The following is a 19,642-nucleotide window of genomic DNA, read 5'->3' on the forward strand; positions in this document are numbered from 1 at the left end:
TCATCAGAAACAGCTTTCCTCCTGACAGCCAGACTCACAGGCTTATCGGACGTGTGCAACCTTTGGCTGCCTCAGACCCTGGAGTCCCACCTGGGACGTAGTATTTACAGGCTGCAAGGCCAGGAAGTGACCCCCCACCCCCAGCCAACCTCCAAGCTACTCACATACCAGCAGGAAGGCAGTGCTTAATAACGAAGCAGTGCTTAATAATAATGCTCCCAGTCTCCTCGACAGCTACGGTTTAGCAGGCTTTTCACCAGATGCCTGCACCTGCTGAGCCAGTGTCCTGCCACCTCTGCTAAAGCTGACGCCCGAATTCCACTCCTGTCAACCCAAACCTGTCACTTTAGGAGACCATGAAAATAAACATCAACTGCATCTCTTGGAGAAAAGGAAGGAGAGGAAAGACTCTATCAAGGGCTATAATCGTGAGGCTTGGTGGCAGCATGCCACCCAGGTACATAAGATGCAGGCACAAATAACCAGAACAAGTGAAGAATGACTGGGGGTGGGCGGTGGAGGAGGAAAATCAGTCTTTAATTCCACTACGTTGGCAGAGGATTCCAAACTTTAAGAAAGCGGCAAGAATGAAAACCAAATCCCAGGGTATCTGAGGGCTGTTAAGACTCTCAGAACGCCTAGGAAACAGCAATGGCTCAGTTTGGTATGGTGCTTTCAAGAGTCTTGCCTGAAACTCCCAGAATCCTAGGCTCTGGGCCCTGAGCCGGTGGCCCCGGGCTGACTGACCAACTGACAACGGCTGCTGAAAGCTCAGGAACATGGGAGGGAGGTAAACCAGCGCCAAGAGGGTGGAGGCAGAAAGAAATCCTTCGGGGCCTTAGAGAAGAATCTTCTAAATTCAGTTGTTTTCTAAAGATTAGCTAATTTGAAAATAAGAATTAAAACGTATTCAACCCCAGCCTATTCCTCCCACCAAACTAAATTTTCCCTTTCGAAATCCAAAAAGGATTGCATCAAAGCTCTGCTATGTGAGCAGCTTTTCTTCAATGCCGAGCCACACCGTCCCATGCGCCATTATAACAGCCCCCCTCCCCGATTCTGACATTGTTCCACTCATTCCAGGAACATAATCCCACCCAACAGAGCCCCCTCGAGTGTGGCCTGATGACCCCGTGGGTTGAGACGTCTCCAGGTGCTCGGACAGCTGAAGGGAGAGTCTTTGCCGGGGAGGGAAGGAGGAGGGCAAGGTGCCCAGGTCACTTTGACGAGTAGCGGATACTGCCTGATCAAATGGGTTCTTTGTGCTCTACCTGGAAGGAAAGGAACCCACCTGGCGCACATGAGCTTTCAGACAGAGGGCTCAGCTTCCTCGTCAGATGACTCTCAAATTCTGCAAATCATGTATCCACGTAGGCTTTGCTCTCTCCCTTTTAACCATATTTTAGACCAACCCCCAGCTAATGAGTTGTCAAACTAGATCATGCTTGCCTGCATCTGTTCCAAGGATGCTGATTAAACAACTCCAGGGAAAAGGAACCATTATCCTGTTCAGTACAAACCTCAACTGATTACCGTGGTGCAGCGGGGCTTGCCCTGGATAAATGGCACAGATGGGAAGCAAGCTGTCAGCTCCGGGAAATCACCTCCCTCATGGGCGGTGCACTCTGGTGTTCTAATTCACTAAAAAGGCACCCTTGTGGTCTGAAGTCAAGGTTTCAAAGGGCCCAGCACCCTGGAATATATCCCACAGAATGCAGGACATAGTTCCACATCTGGGATGAGAACAATGACCTGAAAAGCATGCTGATGAGGCCGATCTCTGGTCACACATCAAAGGCAGACTGTGCTGTCTGTCCTACAGACTACAGTGCCGGTATAAAGACGTGTGCGATGACGAAAAGGATCAGATACTGGCAATAAGGACTTTAGCCAGAAGACTCTGAGACATGTGGAAAAAACAACAGATAGGAATACTGAAAAAAGAAACGTATTGTGCATTTGTATGGTACAAATGAATGTGTGAGGATAGCCACGAAAATGCTAGCAAGATTAAGAAATGGGAACTAGGGACTTCCCAGTCCCCAGTAGTTCCCACTACTTCCCAGTAGTTAGGACTCCGTGCTTCCACTGCAGGGGGCATGGGTTAGATCCCTGGTCGGGGGGCCGGTGGCGGGGGCGGGGCGCGGCTAGGATCCTGCATGCCACTGCATGGTATGGCCAAAAAAAAAAAAAGAGGGAACTAAACTAGCCCTACCAGATATTAAAACATATTATAAAGCCATAACAATTAAAAGTCTGATACTGGCATATGAACAGACAGACCAATGGAAGAGAACAGACCTAAATACATATGCAAATTTGGTATACCTCAAATACACAGGAAAGGATGAGTTAGGTAAATGGCATAGGAAGCACAGGTATATTAAACATAACGAGATACCATCTTTACCAATCAGTGACAGGGATGTTTTTACAAGTCTGAGAATATACTGCTGATGAGGGGAAGGGGAAACACGCACTCTCACATTGCTGGTGAGAAAACACATCTGTACAGTTTCTAAAGAAAGTAATTTGGCAATAGCTACACAAGTTTTAAATACACATAACCTCCAATCAGTTCTAGCAACTTACCTTGCATATGCTTGGACTGTACACAAAGAAGTATGTGCAGTGTATTTTCAAAATGCCAGTTGTGACCCACTAGGGGGTCTATGAAATAAACTCAGTGCATTATGACCAGAAGTTTTAAAAAAAATGAAACAGAACAGAATGGTATACAAAATATCAGAATGCATTACGTACAGTAAGAGTAAGTAGGGTTTCATGAACCTTCTGTTCCTAGTGTGTGTACTGGGTGGTGACTTTTTTTTTTTTTTTTTACCGTGGGCCGAGATTTTTTTTTAAAGGTTTGAAATCCACTTTACAACAGCATTATTTATAATAGCAAAAGATTAGGAAACAGCCTAAAAGTCGGCCAGCAGGGGACTGCTTAAATAAATGATGGTCCATCCATGCTAGGCAGTCATTAATAAGAATGAGGCAGCTCTAAATGTGCTGTCATAAAACAATCTCCAAAATACATTATTAGGTGGGAAAAGCAAGATGCAGAACAGTGTAGATTATGCATCATTTGTGTTTTTTAAAAAATATAAACATATATATACTAGGGAACTCTGGAAGAAACTGGTCACAGTGGTTGCCTCTGGGCAGGGGAACTGAATTAGGAGACAGAATTACGTTTCAAGGCAATTCATTTTTTTTTAAAAAAACCATGTGCATGCATTACATATTATTAAAAAATACATACACCATCTGGGCCCATCCCGACAATCCACCTATCTACACCCTCAATGACAGCATGGTGCAGTGGAGCAGACAGTGGAATCTGAGCCTAGTTCCATCAATTACTCACTATGTGATCTTCAGCAAGAAATTTTATCCCTCTAAGCCTTCATTTCCTTAATGCAAAAATGCAGCTAAAAGCAGTATCTGCCCTGAGGACTGAGGTGAGGTTTAAAAGAAATGAAGATTGAAAAATGCCCCAGCAAACAGCAGGAGCTCAGTAAATGTTAATTTCTCCCTTCCCTTCATGGGCTCTTAATGACTGTTTATATGATGATCACAAAACCATATATAACAACTCCTTTACAAAACTACAATTTGGGTTTGGAAATATACGGGTATGACGTGATCCCATTTTTGTTGAAAAACTGTGTGTATATATGTATTATACACACACACACACACACACACACACACACACACAAATGTGATTTTATCTGTAGAAAGAAAGCTACGTACCAGACTTGTTTTGGGGAGGTGCTATTATTAAGGTGGTCTTTCACTTTAAAAATAACCATCTACTGTGTGAATTTTCCTCACTGAGGATAAATTACTTTCAGAATAAGAGATTTTTTTTAAAAAGGAAGAGTCTTAGTGTAAGAAATATGTCCAAAACCCAACAGGCAATCCGCTTATCTTACGAAACTGCTAACAACCGAACTCCAACAGGACAATTAGAGAACCACATCGGCCCGTGGACTTGTAATGTCACATGATCGGTCCTCAACGGAGGGTCATTAACAAGGCTAGTGGGATGATGCCTGCTGTTTCAAACATCTTCTTGGTTGAGCTTTGTTGCAAAAACTTATCAACCTAGCAGCAGGACCTCTTGTCCCCACCCTGGCCCATAGGCTCCCCTGCCTGGGGCCCCCTACCTTGCCATCAGAAGCAGTGTTGATCCTGTAGTGGTACACCCTCCCTTCATATCTCAGTGAGATGGACCTCTGCCCAGGACTGCTCTCGCTCTCCCGAACCAAGAAGCTGCCATTGATTCCACTGCTCAGCAAGTACTCGGCGGCGTTGCGGGACACGGGCCCATGGTACCAGGAATGTTTCTCCAGACTGTTGACTGGCGTGATGTAGTTGCTTGGGACCCACCCTTGGCCATTTTTAGTTTGGGCTTCACACCATTCCCCATTGTGATTGTAGCCTAAGACCCGGAGCTTTTCACCTTAGAAGAAAAGAACCAAATCAGACATATCAGTTTTAAAAGCTAATTCGTTCATTCTCATGTACTCTTCTATGATTACTAAAGATCTCCAAATGCCTAAACACCTATTTCATTTTAACAAGTCCACATAAATATATGTATTTACAAGCGTATGAGTATGAAGCTTCCTGTTTATATTGAATATGCAGATAAATATATAGCCTCAGTTTTTATAAATCTATTACTCAAGTGCTTTGTTTCTAATATAAGGAAGCTTTTAGTGGAAAGATACTTTTTCTTAAAAAAAAAAAAAAGTGTTTTCAGTGTTTGGTCCAGATGTCTTTTTCAATATAAAATACGGAAAGCTCCGTTTTTGCCAAGAACTATGCAGGAACTCTTCTCCTTAGGGAAAAGTGACTCTTGTAAGGATGCTGTTAGTTTTTCGGGTCTCTCTGCATTCCAAACTAAAGCTGCTCTTTCCGCCAGCAAAGGGGCAGCCAGTCCGGCTCCGGCTTCCCCAGATTTCTGTCTCTTGCAACGATCACCAGCTTGCCCACAGCTCTTTTACCTTTAGTTATGCTTAAAGTGTTATCCCCACTGGCCACAAAATCATACAGTGCAACGAAAAGGTTGGGGTCATTTTCACTGGGACCAGCGAGAAGGTTTTCCTTAGAGTTCCAACGAGCTGCTTCGCTCAGCCCTTGGGGCTCGAAGTCAGATGCTACTGGCCTCTGAAGGGCTTCTGGAAGAGAAAGAGAGAAACAGAAGAAAGAAACAGGGAAGAAAGTTTTACTCTCAGGAGCAAAAAAGTCTGTGCATCCAACATTATATATATTCTTAATTTATTTCATTTCTTAACATCTGCACGTATTATCTATTAATCAGAAAGGTGATTTAAAAAATGGACTCTTCCTTCCCCAAATCTTGTGAAAAACCCTAAATATTTACATTCCAGAGTGGTAACTACCGTTCCCAAATGGTTTAAACTTTTTAAGTTCACTAATTCAAAAAATTCAACTAGATATAGAGACAGTCCATCCTCACACGTCCTTGCCGTTGCTTATGTTATAACACGGAGCAAAAGTTTCTTGCTTTAAAACATTTTTAAATGTATGAAAGTTAATAAACGTGCATAATTTAAAAGTCAAATAGTGCTGAAGAGCTTATAATGAAGGACAAACAGTTTCCATCCCACTCCCCTCTACACCCAGAGGCAACAGCTGTTTTCTTGGCGACCACCTCCATCTCTCTAAACAGAAGCTATATCATTATAATCGCTGTTCCCTCTCCCCCCATCTCTCCTGCACCAGCCTCTACTGGTCACCTTTGCATTTTCAGTAACAGACTTACACTTTTATTTCTTTTTCTTCCTGCTAGAGACCGTATCTCTCAACTATTTACCTCACAAGATAAGGATATTCACATCCTACCCTTCCTTCCAGCTTTCCCCCCTCTACCCTCAAAGTATGGCCTTCTTTACATTCTCTTCTACTTTGTGTAAAAGAAATTCTGTTCTTCTATTCTTTAATAAAGTCTTTCATTTTTGTCTATAGGTAGATTCTAAAAGTTGAAAACCAATCAACATCTTTTATGTTAGGAATGTGTGACTATTACTCATTACAGGGTTAAATACAGTTCGATATTTTTTCCTGAAGTTTTTTCTGGTCTTTCTTTTTTTTTTTTTGGAACTATGTTCAAACTCTCCATGGGTTCTTTCACGCCAGCAAATCTACTCCAAGTAGATCTTAACAGTTATAGAATATTATGGCTAAGAAATCAAACTTTTAAGAAGGAGGAAAGGGGAAAATTCTAATTTGAGAAGAATGGAAAGATCTACAATCTGTTTACACCAAACATAAATGGCAACAGAACAAAATTGTTTTAAATTTCCCTTTTTATGGATTTAGAGGACCCCCAAACATCTTTTCTTGGGCAATAACACCCATCTCAGGGATGGGCGTGATTCTGCAGTACTCACTTCAAAAAAGACACTGGAGGCACCTAATACATCTGAGAGACTAGCCTAAATTTCCAGAAACACAACTGGAGAACTTTCAGAAACAAACATTCTTTAAACTATCTCTTTGGAATAAACCAATAGAACATAAATAAGAAGGCCTCTCAATTCTAGCTTTTGTACTACTGACTATAGTGAACCTTCAGGAATTGTTTTTCTAAAAGAGAAAATCCCAAATTACGTCACTACTGTGCTTGGTAATTTCATTTTATGAATCTTGAGGGCAAAGATAATTTCAAGGAAGAGTGTCTTGTAACACTACCATTTCCTAGAATGTGCAAAAGGCTTAGTGATGCGTTAGGCCCTGTTCTCTGAGTACTTACTTACAGCAGCTCTAAAAGTATATCTAGTGCCATCGTGATCACAGATTGACCGATTAACCAAAAAAAGCTGGTCAAAGCAGGGAATTTTTGAAAATTAAAATCCGTGATCCCCTAACCCCACCTGAATGTACACTGATTTGCTAGTCTTGACGACAGGGCCAAGGACTGTCCTTTTGAGTGTGGGTATGTGATTACAGTTGGATGTTATCTTACCATCCTACCTATAATGCATCATATCTCACTTCAGCTTCCTACTGGTGGAAGAAGAAGCTGGAGCCATTCGATATGTCATCCCAGTACAATCCCTTCCAATGTTTATAGGTGTGTCACTCACACCGAGTCCTGTAGCAATTTTTAAAAAGTTACCTGCATTTACAGAGGCTATCTAAAACATTCACGTAAATTTTCATAGAAACAAGTCTCTGTTCACATTTGGATTTCACTGGTTTCATATTAACCAAGTAATTAAAGCAACAAGTGTATCTGAAATAAAGAGATGTAGAAAGAAACACAAGTGGCTCTGGGTGTGGCTGTGACTCCGGTGGTGGGAGCAACGCGTGGTAGTGGAGCGGCTGCCCTACCCCGTGGGCACCAGAGAGTCGTGTGTTATGAAGGAAGCCGAGCCGCTGGTCGCTTCAGCAAGTCAGTTCGGTGAAAGCAAGTCAAAAGAGCTTCGACTGCTGTTACGTCGATATTATGTAAAATTATTAGGCAAAGGATTCTTAACATAAAAGAACTCTTGCATATCAAAAGGAAAAGATAAAACCCTCCTCTATGGAAAAATAGACCAAAACTATGAATAAGCAGCGCACAGAAAATTTAAATTACCGTTAAACACAGAAAGCATGTCTACCCTCCTAATAACCAAAGAAATGCAACTTCTCCATGAAATTGGGCAGGGACATTTTCTTGAGGCTAACAGGGTAAAACTTCAATGAAATGGGCACTCTCATACAATGCTAATAGTTGGTATAGATATTGCTGTAACATTTTAGGAGAAAAACTGGAAATGTGAACCGAACTGAGTCTTTAAAGAATTCCATCACCTTTGACATACTGCTAGGAATTTATCCCAGGAGACCCACACAAGGATTTGTATATACTGATTTTTAAATAACAGCACAGAAAAGGAAAGGTACACAATATTTATCAATACAAGATAAGTTAGTTGGTGGTCCATTGATAAAATGGAATACATTCGTAAAGCCATTCAAAATATTTTTGGGAAAAATATCTACTAACTTGGAAGTATACTATAACAATCCCCCATTTCATAAAGATTGAAAAAAGTCCAGAAGGAACTACATCAAAATGTGAACAGTAGTTAATGCATGGTAGTATGTTAACAGTACCATTAACAGTAATTTAACTCGGGGTGGTGGGATTACAAACATTTTAAGTTTTCTTTATTCTTTTCTGTATTTTGGCATATTTCTCACAATGAATGTGGATTGTTTTTATAATGAGAAAACAATTACAAAAATTAAAAAACGGTCACATATAGAAGCCAGCGGACACATATAATTGATAATCTAACATGAAAAAGTACACAGGGTGGGGAGGGAATCTCCTCAAGTGAAATCTCCTGAAAAAGTATGTGTGCATTCTCCTCTAGTGTCCCAACCTCGTGGCCACGAGCACACGACTTTCGCGGACCAGGCCTACACAGGAAATTAAAGCAAAGTCATGAATACAGAAATGCTTTTCTTCTCAAATGCCATTTGACCTCTTCTATCAAACATTCTGCAGCATCTGGATTTGATCAAAGTTACATAATCAGGGGAAGTAGCCTGGAAAACACCTGGAATAGGCAGAACACAGATACTGGCTCAGGGGTGACTGTCGACTTAAAGTATGGGTTAAGGAGGGACTGTCCCTAACATGGAGACAGATGCTGAGAATTTCATGTGAGGGGATGAGGCCTTTGTCAGGAAGGAAAGGGCCTCCCACAGCTTTTTGATTCAACAGGACGTCAGGAAATCCAAGGCAGCCTTTCAATTTTCCTCTCCAGTTCTTGCTCCATTCCACAAATTAATGGCCAAAGCCCAAAGGGAAGTATTGCTCATGCTTGCCTCTGGATCGAGACACTGAAGTGTAGCCACAGTCGAACACCAAAACCTTCCAGTCAATTCCCAATCCAGGCTGATGTCAAAATTGACTCACAATGTATAAATGCCAAGTTCCTTGCTTCATTTCACAGTGAACTATGCTCGTCAACCTTAAAAATGATCACAGTTTACAAGGCCAAAGTTGCAGAATGTACTTAAATCTTCCTTGCTTAATACATGAACTTCCTGCCGGTCCCAGGTTAGACCCCCTAAAGAAGCTCAAAGGATTCATTAAAAAAGGATGCCCCAAACAGCTCCCCTCTTCTGTTCTGCCAATGGATGAAGAAATCTTAGCATCTATTATTCTTAAAAATTTTAGTTAACATTTTCTGCAGCATCCTGAGTTATATTTTTAAAATATTTTTTATATCTTCAAAAATGCCTCCCATCTCATTGAAAATCCTTTTGCTATTTCACCACATCTTCAACGAAAAGGTTCCCACTCACCAACAAAACTCAGGAAAAGTCATATACCAAGAATGGTGCTATCTAAAAAAATGCCTCCAAAGCTCTAAAAAGCTATGGCTCCAACTATGAGAATAACAAACTGAAAATTCTGTAAGAACAATGCCATAGAATTCACTGGATCTGTGCGTGATTAACTTATTTGGACAGTATTCTAAGAAAATAGCTTGGGTCTTTAAAGTACAATTTAAAGAGCATTTTATACAAAGATAATCCTTTCTTAAAGTTGTGAGTCACTGATCAAAAATGTTTACAAAAGATTCTCCCATATGGCATATCTGTCTAGACTTTCAGGGGCTGCTGCTGGAGCTGCCACTGGCAAGCAGGAGGAAGTAATGTGCTACTGCAGTCCCGAGGGGAGGGGAGGGGAGACTTCACCTCCAGGAAAAACATCCCTGGGAAGCTTCCTACCTTCCTGTTGGCGCTCGTGCCCAAGGTCACGGTTCCTTCCAGAGTCAGAACAGCCAGCTCTGTGGCGGTCATTACTGTCCACACTGGGGCTCTCGGGGACAGTTCAGTGTGGGGGAGGGGCGCGGGGGTGGGGCGTGTCGCGTGTGATAAACATTCCCTTTACTTTTGCTCACATTCAATTATTTAAACCCTGGTTGCTTTAGTCTTGTTTCCTTTGTGGGCCCTTCATTATTATGCTCTAGCTCAAGGAATCTCTGTAATTTAAAAATCTATAAAACAGATCCTTCAAAAAAGAAGGAAGCCTTCGTGTTTTATTTCATACTCGGTTCCAACTGATGAGATCATGCTCAGACTATTCTCAAGTCAGTTTATAACAGTCTAATACAACTTTTTATGATATGAGCTTAGAGGAAAAGTATTATTTCCCACAATTTGAACTCGATGAAAGCCATTTTATCTACATTCTACATGGCCCTTTATTTTGTAATTTACACCCTCACCCGGAGCAGTTAAAATTATTTTAAAAAAACAAGTTTAGCTGCATATAGCCTTGGCATTAAGTTCACACTCTGAACAAAATGTTCCCAGCACCCCAAAACACTGTGTCAGCTGCTGGGGAGCAGGGGTAGGGCAACGCGGTAACGATGCAAGGAATCATCACGGCCTCTGCTCCTTGTGGGAGAAACACAGTTCATGAAAATTCACACACCCTCAAAGCAGAAGTCTAATAGAAGATGGGCGCTCCCTGCGGATTAATTGATAAGGACACAGACACTGAGGGCCAGGAGTTGTGAGGGGGGCGAGCTCAGTAGGAAGGAGGTGGACCCTGAACGAGACGGTGCCTGGCAAGAGAAGCAGGATTAACACAGGGACCCAAGGCCAGCCTGACACATCAAGGCTACTAAGGGAGGGGTCTTCAATTGGGCTGTGTTGTGGACCCTCTGGTGATGCCCAGGGACTCTTTCTCAGAATACAGTTTGTAAATGCATCAAATACATATGGAGCACTGCAAAGGAAAACTCTACTGAAACAGTCCTCAAAATATCTTTAAAAAAGTAATTTGTGATACGGTGCTTCTTTATTAATGCATTAAGTATATGCTCCTTTATTAACACCTTAAATAACAAGCTCTAGTAGTAGCTACTGTCATTTCAAAGTAGTAATGAGTGTAAGTAATAATTACAATTGTTACATGATTTGAAAATATCTGATTTCTACTGGTGGCAAAGTCACAAGTACTGCTAATATTACTGTGGTTTGTTACCTACATTCTTAAAAGAATAATATACTAATTTTCAGCTATGTTTAGTGAAATAAAGTTTTCATATTTTTCCATCCAAGGACACGGAGGCTCCGAATTCCATGCCAGACCCCGAGGGCCTTGCAGGTTCACAACTGCTACACTACAGATTTGGTTCACTAGAACCCCAGTCATCCGACAGGGAGAGAGGCCTAGAAAGGGGGCTGCAGTAAATTAGCGCAAAGCCCGCATTATTCAGTTTTCTTTTTAGATAAATGCAGTTTTATTACTTCCCACTTAGGGGCATTGTAGGTAATAAATTAAATGGGTTTCTTAGAGAAATCTCCTTTAAAAAATTAAAAGTTAAAAAATAAATTTATTTTAAGTAGCCCAAGGTCTAACTATGTCTGGGAATCTTTTTACCTTATAATGTTCCTAGCCAATTTTAGAAAACAGAATTCTCCATCCTAACCTCTGTCCCTATCAGCAGTCCAGATACACAGCGCTCCCTTCTGAAGATACACGGTCCCTGCCCCCCTCCCTCCACCAGAAAGCCAAAAAATAAAAGGAATTTTGTGTCATCTTCTAAGAACCTACTGTCAAAGAAGTCTACAGTTACTGAAAATGAAGTATAAAGACCAATAATAAAATAAGACCCTACCGTCTTCAAACAATTCTGAACCCCATCATTCACACCCCCTCCCTCTCCCTCTCATCCCAGTAAGTGCACACCCACAGTCTGGCCACTTTCCCTCCCAAACCTCTGATCAGTCCCGTACTTTCCATGTCCCACCACACCCTTGACTGGTTTCCCCCTTTGACCCCACCCCCTGCATTCCGCCTCCACGCTGCCACCAGAGCAGTCGTTTTAAAATGCAGATCTGACCAAGTCACTCTTCTGTTAAAACCCACTGAGATGGCTGCTGGCCAAGAGGCAGAACAGAAACCTTGGGAGGCAGCTCTGCCTGTCGACGCTCAGTCACATTTATCAATACTAGCACTGTCACCTGTGGCAACAGAAGGAACAGTGCTATCATGCGCCCTGCAGGACAGCGGGCAGTCTGCCGATAGTGCAGGCGACATTGCTCCTAGCGACTAAAACGGGCCCTCAGAAAACGGCTGGGCTTGTTACTGCCACCACCTCTACAGGAGAAGTCCGCGCTCCAGAAGCGGCACCTTCCCCCCGACACCCACTCTTCACCCAGCCTCCCCAAAGGCCTTGCAGTTTCCCTGTTGCTGCCTCAGCTGTGTGCACCTGGACAAGGGCCAGTCACTCCCCCTGGAATGCCTTCCCAGCCCACTCCGTATCCTGCGCCCTCACGCCCTCTAGGAAACCTCTGACGGGTCCTTCTGCCTCCCTACCGCCTCTCCTCCCGCTGATTACTTCCCCTTCACCTCATCTGGGGAGCACGTGGTGTCTGATAGGGACACAGTAAGGAATCTGTTCCCATGTCCCTTGCAGTACAGTAAGCCTGGGCTCCAGGGTGGACAAGCCTTGTTCAAATCTCAGCCCACCACGTCTTTAAGATATTAATTTCTGAGCCTCAGTTTCTCAACTGCACGATGGTTTCAACCTAGCTGGGCCGTCAGGAGGGGTCAACGAATACTGCACGCAGGGAATTTTTGCACGAATGCGGGAGTGGTACCTGGCACCAGGGCACTGCACCACAGGATAATTATTCCTTCTCTTGTTATTGTTACCACAATAATGTGAATTCCTTTGGGGCAGAGACCAAGCATTCTTATCAGAGTCTTCAGCACCTGCCTAATGCAATGCAGGACATACAGCACCGCTCAGTGTTTCTTAAAATGAACTCAACTGTACGAACACCCTTTACTTGTTTGTCTTTAGCAACAAGGTAAAAATATTAAGTCACGATTGAAGAGTGCACCTTAATTATCTGTTAACCTGAAATAAGAAAAGCAGAAACGACAGACAGTAAAGATGAAAAGCAAATGCAACCTGACCAGGAAAACTTTTATAAAGATCTAGGAAATATAGTAACTTTTTAATGGAATGTAAACCACGGCCAAGATCCTAAAACAAGGTGTAACAGGAAAGTACATTTCTCTGTGCTTTCAAAAGAAATAGGATTTGTTACAGTCTCCCAACAGGCACACACCCGGTGAGATCCCGATGCCTCCACACACTTCTTGTCTGTGGGCGAAGAAAGGTTCCATGAATCCCTGTTACTGGCCCAGATGCAAACTGTCCACAGTGAGCCTGCTAACCATAAAGGCATTTTTATTCTGTCACAGGCCATTTGCAACAGACTGAAAGCCTTCCCCTCTGCCTGCCAGGCCTGGGATGGTTTGAAAGCACTCATTTCACAATTCCTGTTCTCTTTTAAAGCATCATCAAGGCTCCTGGGCCAGTTTAGACCCGACTGACTTAAGTGAAGGGGCTGCCCAATGGCAGGCAAGTTCCCCAGAATGTCTCATTAGCCATTATTATTCCTATTGCTAATTGGACTAAGTGAACATGACCCCCAAACAGGTATTTTGGCTCCAAAAAGCAACGGCTAATTCTACTCATGGCCCGCCTTTAAATTAAATGTTAAGGTATTCAATGTACAATGCTATTAGGTAAATCTGAGGACTGGTGAGACTGATAAGGGTTAGGTCTCCAAAGAGAATTTAAGAGTAATAAGGCTAAAGTTTACGCCACTGAACGTGAGTGAATAACAGCTAGTACCGAGTGCACTTGAGAGGGCAGGAAGTGGAAACAGAGGTGAAGTCACTCACCTGCTCTCCCTCCAGTTATCCAACCATCAGCCACCTGTCTGTCTGCCAGTCTGTCGGTCTCACTAAGTCTCCAGCACTGCTCTCTCACGATCTGGCTCTTTTTCCTTCTCATCTCTGGATCTCTTCCCTGCCGCCCCCCATCCCCCCTCTGCCCCTGTCCCAGCCCCCACCCCTTCCTTCCCTCTTATCTTGACTTCTTGTCTTTGTCTCCCAGTCTGCCTGTATCTCTCCCTTCTGTCTGTCTTCTCTATCACCACCACCCAACATACAGTATAACAAAGTACCGAAGGTGTGGATTAAGAAAGAAGGATTTGAGGGCTTCCCTGGTGGCGCAGTGGTTAAGAATCCGCCTGCCAATGCAGGGGACACAGGTTCGAGCCCTGATCTGGGAAGATCCTACATGCCGCGGAGCAACTAAACCCGTGCGCCACAACTACTGAGCCTGTGCTCTAGAGCCCGCGAGACACAACTACTGAGCCCGCATGCCACAACTACTGAAGCCCGTGTGCCTAGAGCCCGTGCTCCGCAACAAGAGAAGCCACTGCAATGAGAAGCCCGCGCACCGCAACAAAGAGTAGCCCCCGCTCAACACAACTAGAGAAAGCCCACACGCTGCAATGAAGACCCAACGCAGCCAAAAAATAAATAAATTTATTTAAAAAAAAAAAGGGCCAGAGGAAGGGAAGATACTTTTCCTTAAAACCAAGGACAGGAAGTATTAATTATATGCATCAAAGCAAACTTGGAAACAAATTGTTTTCTTAACAACAAGAAAAACTATGGGTGGGTTTAGCTCTATTCTACCATCACACTTCAGCCATTAGAGAAATTGGCTATGCCAATATTTTAGACTGTGAAATATTTACTTAAAATAACAACAGCTAACACTTGCAAACATCTTGCTCTGTGCTGAACAATTTAAATGAAATCTCTCATGTGAATCTCCCAACTCAAGAAGGTAGGGACTACTATGAGCCCTATTTTAAAAATGAGAACACCAAGGCTCAGAGAGCAACATGCCCATGGTCACGGGCATCTGGGCCCAGGCCGGCCTCTGAGCCCAGGCGGGCTGGCTCCAGAGCTGCGTGCTTCACGTGAGAATGGGACCTTGGCAATACCCTAGCCATAACACTGCCTTGACTTAAGGACATCTCAAAAGAACCTCACATCAGTATAAATACATACATTTAGCACTTCATTGGTCTCAACACTTTCCCTTGAATCATCTCCTAGATCCTCAAAACAATCCTTGAAGGTGGGCTGGACAGAATGTTTGTTCTCTCGGTCTTTAGAGGTAAGAAAACGGAAAAGCTGAGAGACGAAAACTGGGATCGCCTGACTCCAAATTCAAAAGTATTTCCAACCAAAGTGAACTGGGGCCCTTCTTCCTCCTCTTCTCTAGAAACCTCATAGCGTTGGTATGAGAATGAAGTGAGGATGTCTATGAAGTGCTTGGTGCCAAAGAACTGTCACATCATAAATGCTCAACAATTTCAACGTCCCCAAATGAAAAGGACTGACTGGCTTTCTATTTGGTTACAGAAAGAGCTTCAGATTTTCTTTGTTACTAAACAAGGGAAGTATTTGATGACCTCAGAAGAGAGTATTTAGAAAGAGAGCATAAGCTTCTCTGAGGCATAAGTTCTAAAAGTGTATCTGTGTGGCTGGCACCACATAAAGCATTCACCAGAAAGTTAACTGCTGAAAAGAAGCGTTTAAAAGTGGGCCCTTAAAATAAATTTTGAAAGTTCAAGAAGAGTTCACTTCACAGACATTAGTTTTTGATTCCACAGTACAGAACTAACATGTCCATGTACAACATTCATGCACAATGTATGCAAATACAAATACATGAACAAAGAAAAGTAAAGTGGAAAAAAAAAAAGAATTCAATTGGCTAATGTTCATGTTTTCTTTCACACCTCTAGAAGAGGGAAGAAATAATCAGAAAATTCAGTGCTTGAAGTAAACCTAAGATTGTAAGGCAAAATGTGGTCATGGTGAATAGTTACCGCTATAAACATACACTTTCACAAAGTTGGAGCACAAAATTTAAATGCTATAAATGCTTATGTATGCATAAAATGTTTCTAGAAGGACACATAAGAAACTCAAGTGAGGCTTCTGGGTAGGGAAACTGGATAAAGGACAGAATTTTCTTTTCACTCTCCTATTTAAAATTTTTTATGATGTACAGCTATTTTAATATACATCTACTGCTAAAGGTAATCATTTTTATCAGTATTAGGCTTCTAAAAGAGAAAAAAAAGAATATCCTTGTTCCAGGCTTTAGAGTGTTTCTGCAGATACCATTTTAACATCCACAGAGAGCTACAAAGGAGATAAACAATCACAGCTGGTAAAGCATATACTGGCTAAAACTGGGCTCTCTGGAGCCAGACAGCAAGGGTTCAAATCCCAGCACCACCATTTGCTAGCTCTGTGACCTTAGACAAGTTTCCTAACTTTCAGATGCCTCGGCTTTCTCATCTATAAAATGGAAGCAACCAAAGGGCCATCATGAAAAATAAGCAAATTAAATCACATAGAATGCTGAAACAGTGCTTGGAACACAGTAAGCATTTAATAATTGTTGCTTTGACAGCTAGGCCCAAGTAGCAATAGATGCATGATCAAGTTGCATTTATGGCTGAACTTTCTCTGATAGAATGGAAAACTTGACCATATTCAATTTTCTCCGTGACTCGGGATGCCTGGGTCCCTAGTGCATGTCAATTAAACACTGACTGATTGATTGAGGATGTCAGTAAAAGCAAAAAGCCTGGATTACTTATCCAGATGTTGGCAAGTGTTTTTCCCAAGCGACTAATAGCACATGCAGTCTTTAAGAAACAATCACTGAGGTTTGTTAAATTCTCTCAACTACAAAACAGTAATTCCTTTACTTTCTCCGATTAACCATAACAATGAAAGAAGGAAAACTCAGTCACAGAAAAGAATTCCTAGAGTGATACCTTCCTAGATGAAGCCTTAATGCAAGGCAGTCTGCTGTAATCAGAACTTTTATTTTTTTTGAGACTTGACAGTCAACAGTATTTCAAGACATGCTGGAACAAGACTCATTAGATTTTGCCTCCCCTCCCCCAAAACAATAATTAAACCAGCCAGGTAAGAACTAAATCCCCTGTTTACTCCCAGGAAAACAAAACAATGTCACAGCATTGCTTTGACCTAACCTTTCTTCCAGCTCTGCAGTTACAAAAGCCCATTCATCTACTCTGCCTTAAGTATCCATCTGCAAAATGGAGATGGTAATGCCTAACGCTAACTCGTTACAGATGTAAATGAGAATGTGTCCAGAATTTTGAGCAACTTGGAAAGTAAGCAACATATTAACTGAAGATGATTTTGGCTGCTCAGATGCCAACTTTTAGGGACAAATCAACCATCTTCCCCTCTAAATGCTAGATTTTGTGAGCCCACTCCATCTGGACGCATCTTCTCCAAGGGACTAACCTTGGGCTAACAATATACACATCTCATGGCAAGAGGGGCCAACGGGTTTCACCTGTATCACTGGTGTTTATGGTTTGAGCTGTACATGTATGTGACATCAGGCAGACCCTCAAGTCAAAAAGTTGGAAAGAAAAGAAAAATAGGTTAGACGATTAACAAGGCCTCCGTTTATTGCGCCTTCATTTTAAAAAGAAAAACATTACAACTTCATGGCACTACAGCAGCAGAAATTCTACTTGTTCTAAAATGAGCTTTACGTTTCTATTCCTATTTCAAGTCCTAAATGAAAATGACAAACAAATGCAAGCAGGATTACATCTCTGAAGTACAATTAGCCTTTCTGCTGAAAGCAAGCAGTCTGGGATGACCAGTCCCCAAATCAGATAAATTTCAGATTCATCCTGAAGCTACAAAATGAGGGCCACTCATCATACTCAATTGGCTTTTTTTTTTTTTTTTTTTCAGTTGCCACCTTACTAAGACAGAAAACAAAGACAAATAAACAGGAAAGAAAAAAAATGGGATTAGAGAAGAAAAGGAGAGTAGAATGGAAAGAGGGCGAAAGTGAACCGCTCCGGGCTCTGAGGCTTTATCGAAGGAACTTAAGAGGAGGTTACCCTCTTCCCTCCCAAGTACCCTGGACTCATTCAAAATGCCTTCTTAAAATACGGTGTAACTTTTCTTTTCACCCGCAAAAGTGAGAGAATTCCTAAGACCTCGTCGTGGTCCGTAGATAAGGGGTGGGGGGGGTGGGGGAGTAGAAAGATCACTTGAAATTCTGTATCCATAAATGGTAGAGCCGTGTTCTCTTTGTACACGAGACTTAATGAAAATCATATGTTTCACAAACACGGGTTGACCTTTTTGACACATAATTCCCAATTAACGGTGGAAATTCCACAACGTGGGCTCACAAGGCCGTTCAGGCCTATAGAGTTCGCTTTCCCCAACTTTCGGGCAGAGCCCCGCAGCCCGGGGCCCGCGACTTCGCCCTCCCGACGTGGGTTCTCCCGGGGTGAGCGCGCGGGGGCCGGAGCCCCGCACCCTCCCGGCTCACGGCAGCGCCCAGGGGCGGGCGAGGGAAAGAAAGAGAAAGAAAGAGAAAGCGGGAGAAAGAGGGAGAGGGCGAGAAAGGGAGAGGGAGGGAGAGGAAGAGGAGGGAGCGCGCGCGGGCGGGCGGGCGAGGCCTAGGAAGGCCCGGCGGCGGACACGCGGCCGCCTAGACCCAGTCCCGGCGCCGGCCCCGCGCTTACCTTCCAGGTAACAGCTGGAGGAGGACGAGAGCCCCTTCTTGGATTTGCAGCCCACCAACTTCAAGCAAATTTCCAACATTTTCGCGTGCCGGCGGCGTCGAGGCCGGCGCCCTGGGCTGGCTCCGCGGCGCGGCTCAAGCCCGGCTCTCCCGGCCGGCCCCGCCTGCCCTCCCGGGCCCCCGCGGCCCCGCCATGCCGCCTCCCCGCCGCCCCGCGCGCCCGCCCGTGGCCGCGGCCGCGTCTCGGTCTCCGCTCCGGACGCGCCTGTTAACAAAGGGCCAGGAGCCCGGCCCGCGAGGCCCGCCCCCGCCGCCTTAACCCTCTCCGCGCCGCGCCCGGACCCAGAGCTTCCCGGCGTTCTCAGGGCCCAGCCCGGCCCTGGGCCGTTACCGCGGTCCCAAACCGAGGCCCCGCCAATTTCTAGGTTAAGGAAAGAGGGGGTGGTTATTTTAAGCGCGGCATTCACGGGTTCTCAACGTTGGGAAGTGCGGTCCTAACACCCCAAGAAAGACACCGACAACTAGGGCGGTTGGGGAGGGCAGGCCTGCATCTCTGTGGCAGGAGATGCCTCCAATCTGCACCACTTAAGGCCAAGTGAGTTCCACTGGGCGCGGTGCCCTGGCGAACCCTATGTCCCTAGACTGTTGGTGAATAATGCAGATTCCTCTGGAATTATCAGTTCTGGTCTCATTTACACTCAGTGAGCTTACTGTGATTCAGGCTAACTCAATAGGCCTCTGAGGAATGAATAATCAGAGAGCTGCAACCCACATTACAACTACACAAGTTTGCAACACATCTGTCAAATCATACATCCAGACTAGGAGACAAAAGAGATGGGCGAGTTCAAATTCAAACATAACTTCTGATAATTTGTAAAGGGAGTTCAGTCTCCACAATGAGAACTCATCAGGGTCATGGCCTGCGTCCCTTCTTTAAGAAGCCTCATTTTCTTCAACAGAGGACTCTTCCCCTTGTTTGGTGTGTGCCATGGGGGCCATTGTTTAAAACCCATTTCATTGCTGTACTTGGCTCAAATCCTTTTATAACTAATGATAAGACAATATCATAACATATAACAACATAATAAATAACAATAATCACAATAACGTGTTCCTTGGCACAAAACCGGAAATCCAGATCAGTGGGA

General features: G+C 43.6%; 1 protein-coding gene across 4 annotated transcripts in view; it reads right to left on the reverse strand.

Annotated features, from left to right (window-relative positions):
• Positions 1 to 19,642, reverse strand: part of ABL1 (ABL proto-oncogene 1, non-receptor tyrosine kinase) — a 131,145-nt gene that overhangs the window by 24,367 nt on the left and 87,136 nt on the right. For 3 of the 4 annotated variants that reach the window (XM_068553876.1, XM_068553879.1, XM_068553878.1), the window contains exons 2-3: positions 5,022 to 5,195; positions 4,179 to 4,474 (exon numbers count right to left, since the gene is read on the reverse strand). In XM_068553876.1, coding sequence (XP_068409977.1) covers positions 4,179 to 4,474; positions 5,022 to 5,195 — 470 coding nt within the window. Of the gene's footprint in view, positions 1 to 4,178; positions 4,475 to 5,021; positions 5,196 to 18,492; positions 18,669 to 19,642 lie in introns of those variants that run through there. The other variant, XM_068553877.1, reaches the window with a different exon arrangement.

The sequence above is a fragment of the Eschrichtius robustus genome, chromosome 10, assembly GCF_028021215.1.
Source record: "Eschrichtius robustus isolate mEscRob2 chromosome 10, mEscRob2.pri, whole genome shotgun sequence".
Taxonomy (NCBI): Eukaryota; Metazoa; Chordata; class Mammalia; order Artiodactyla; family Eschrichtiidae; genus Eschrichtius; species Eschrichtius robustus.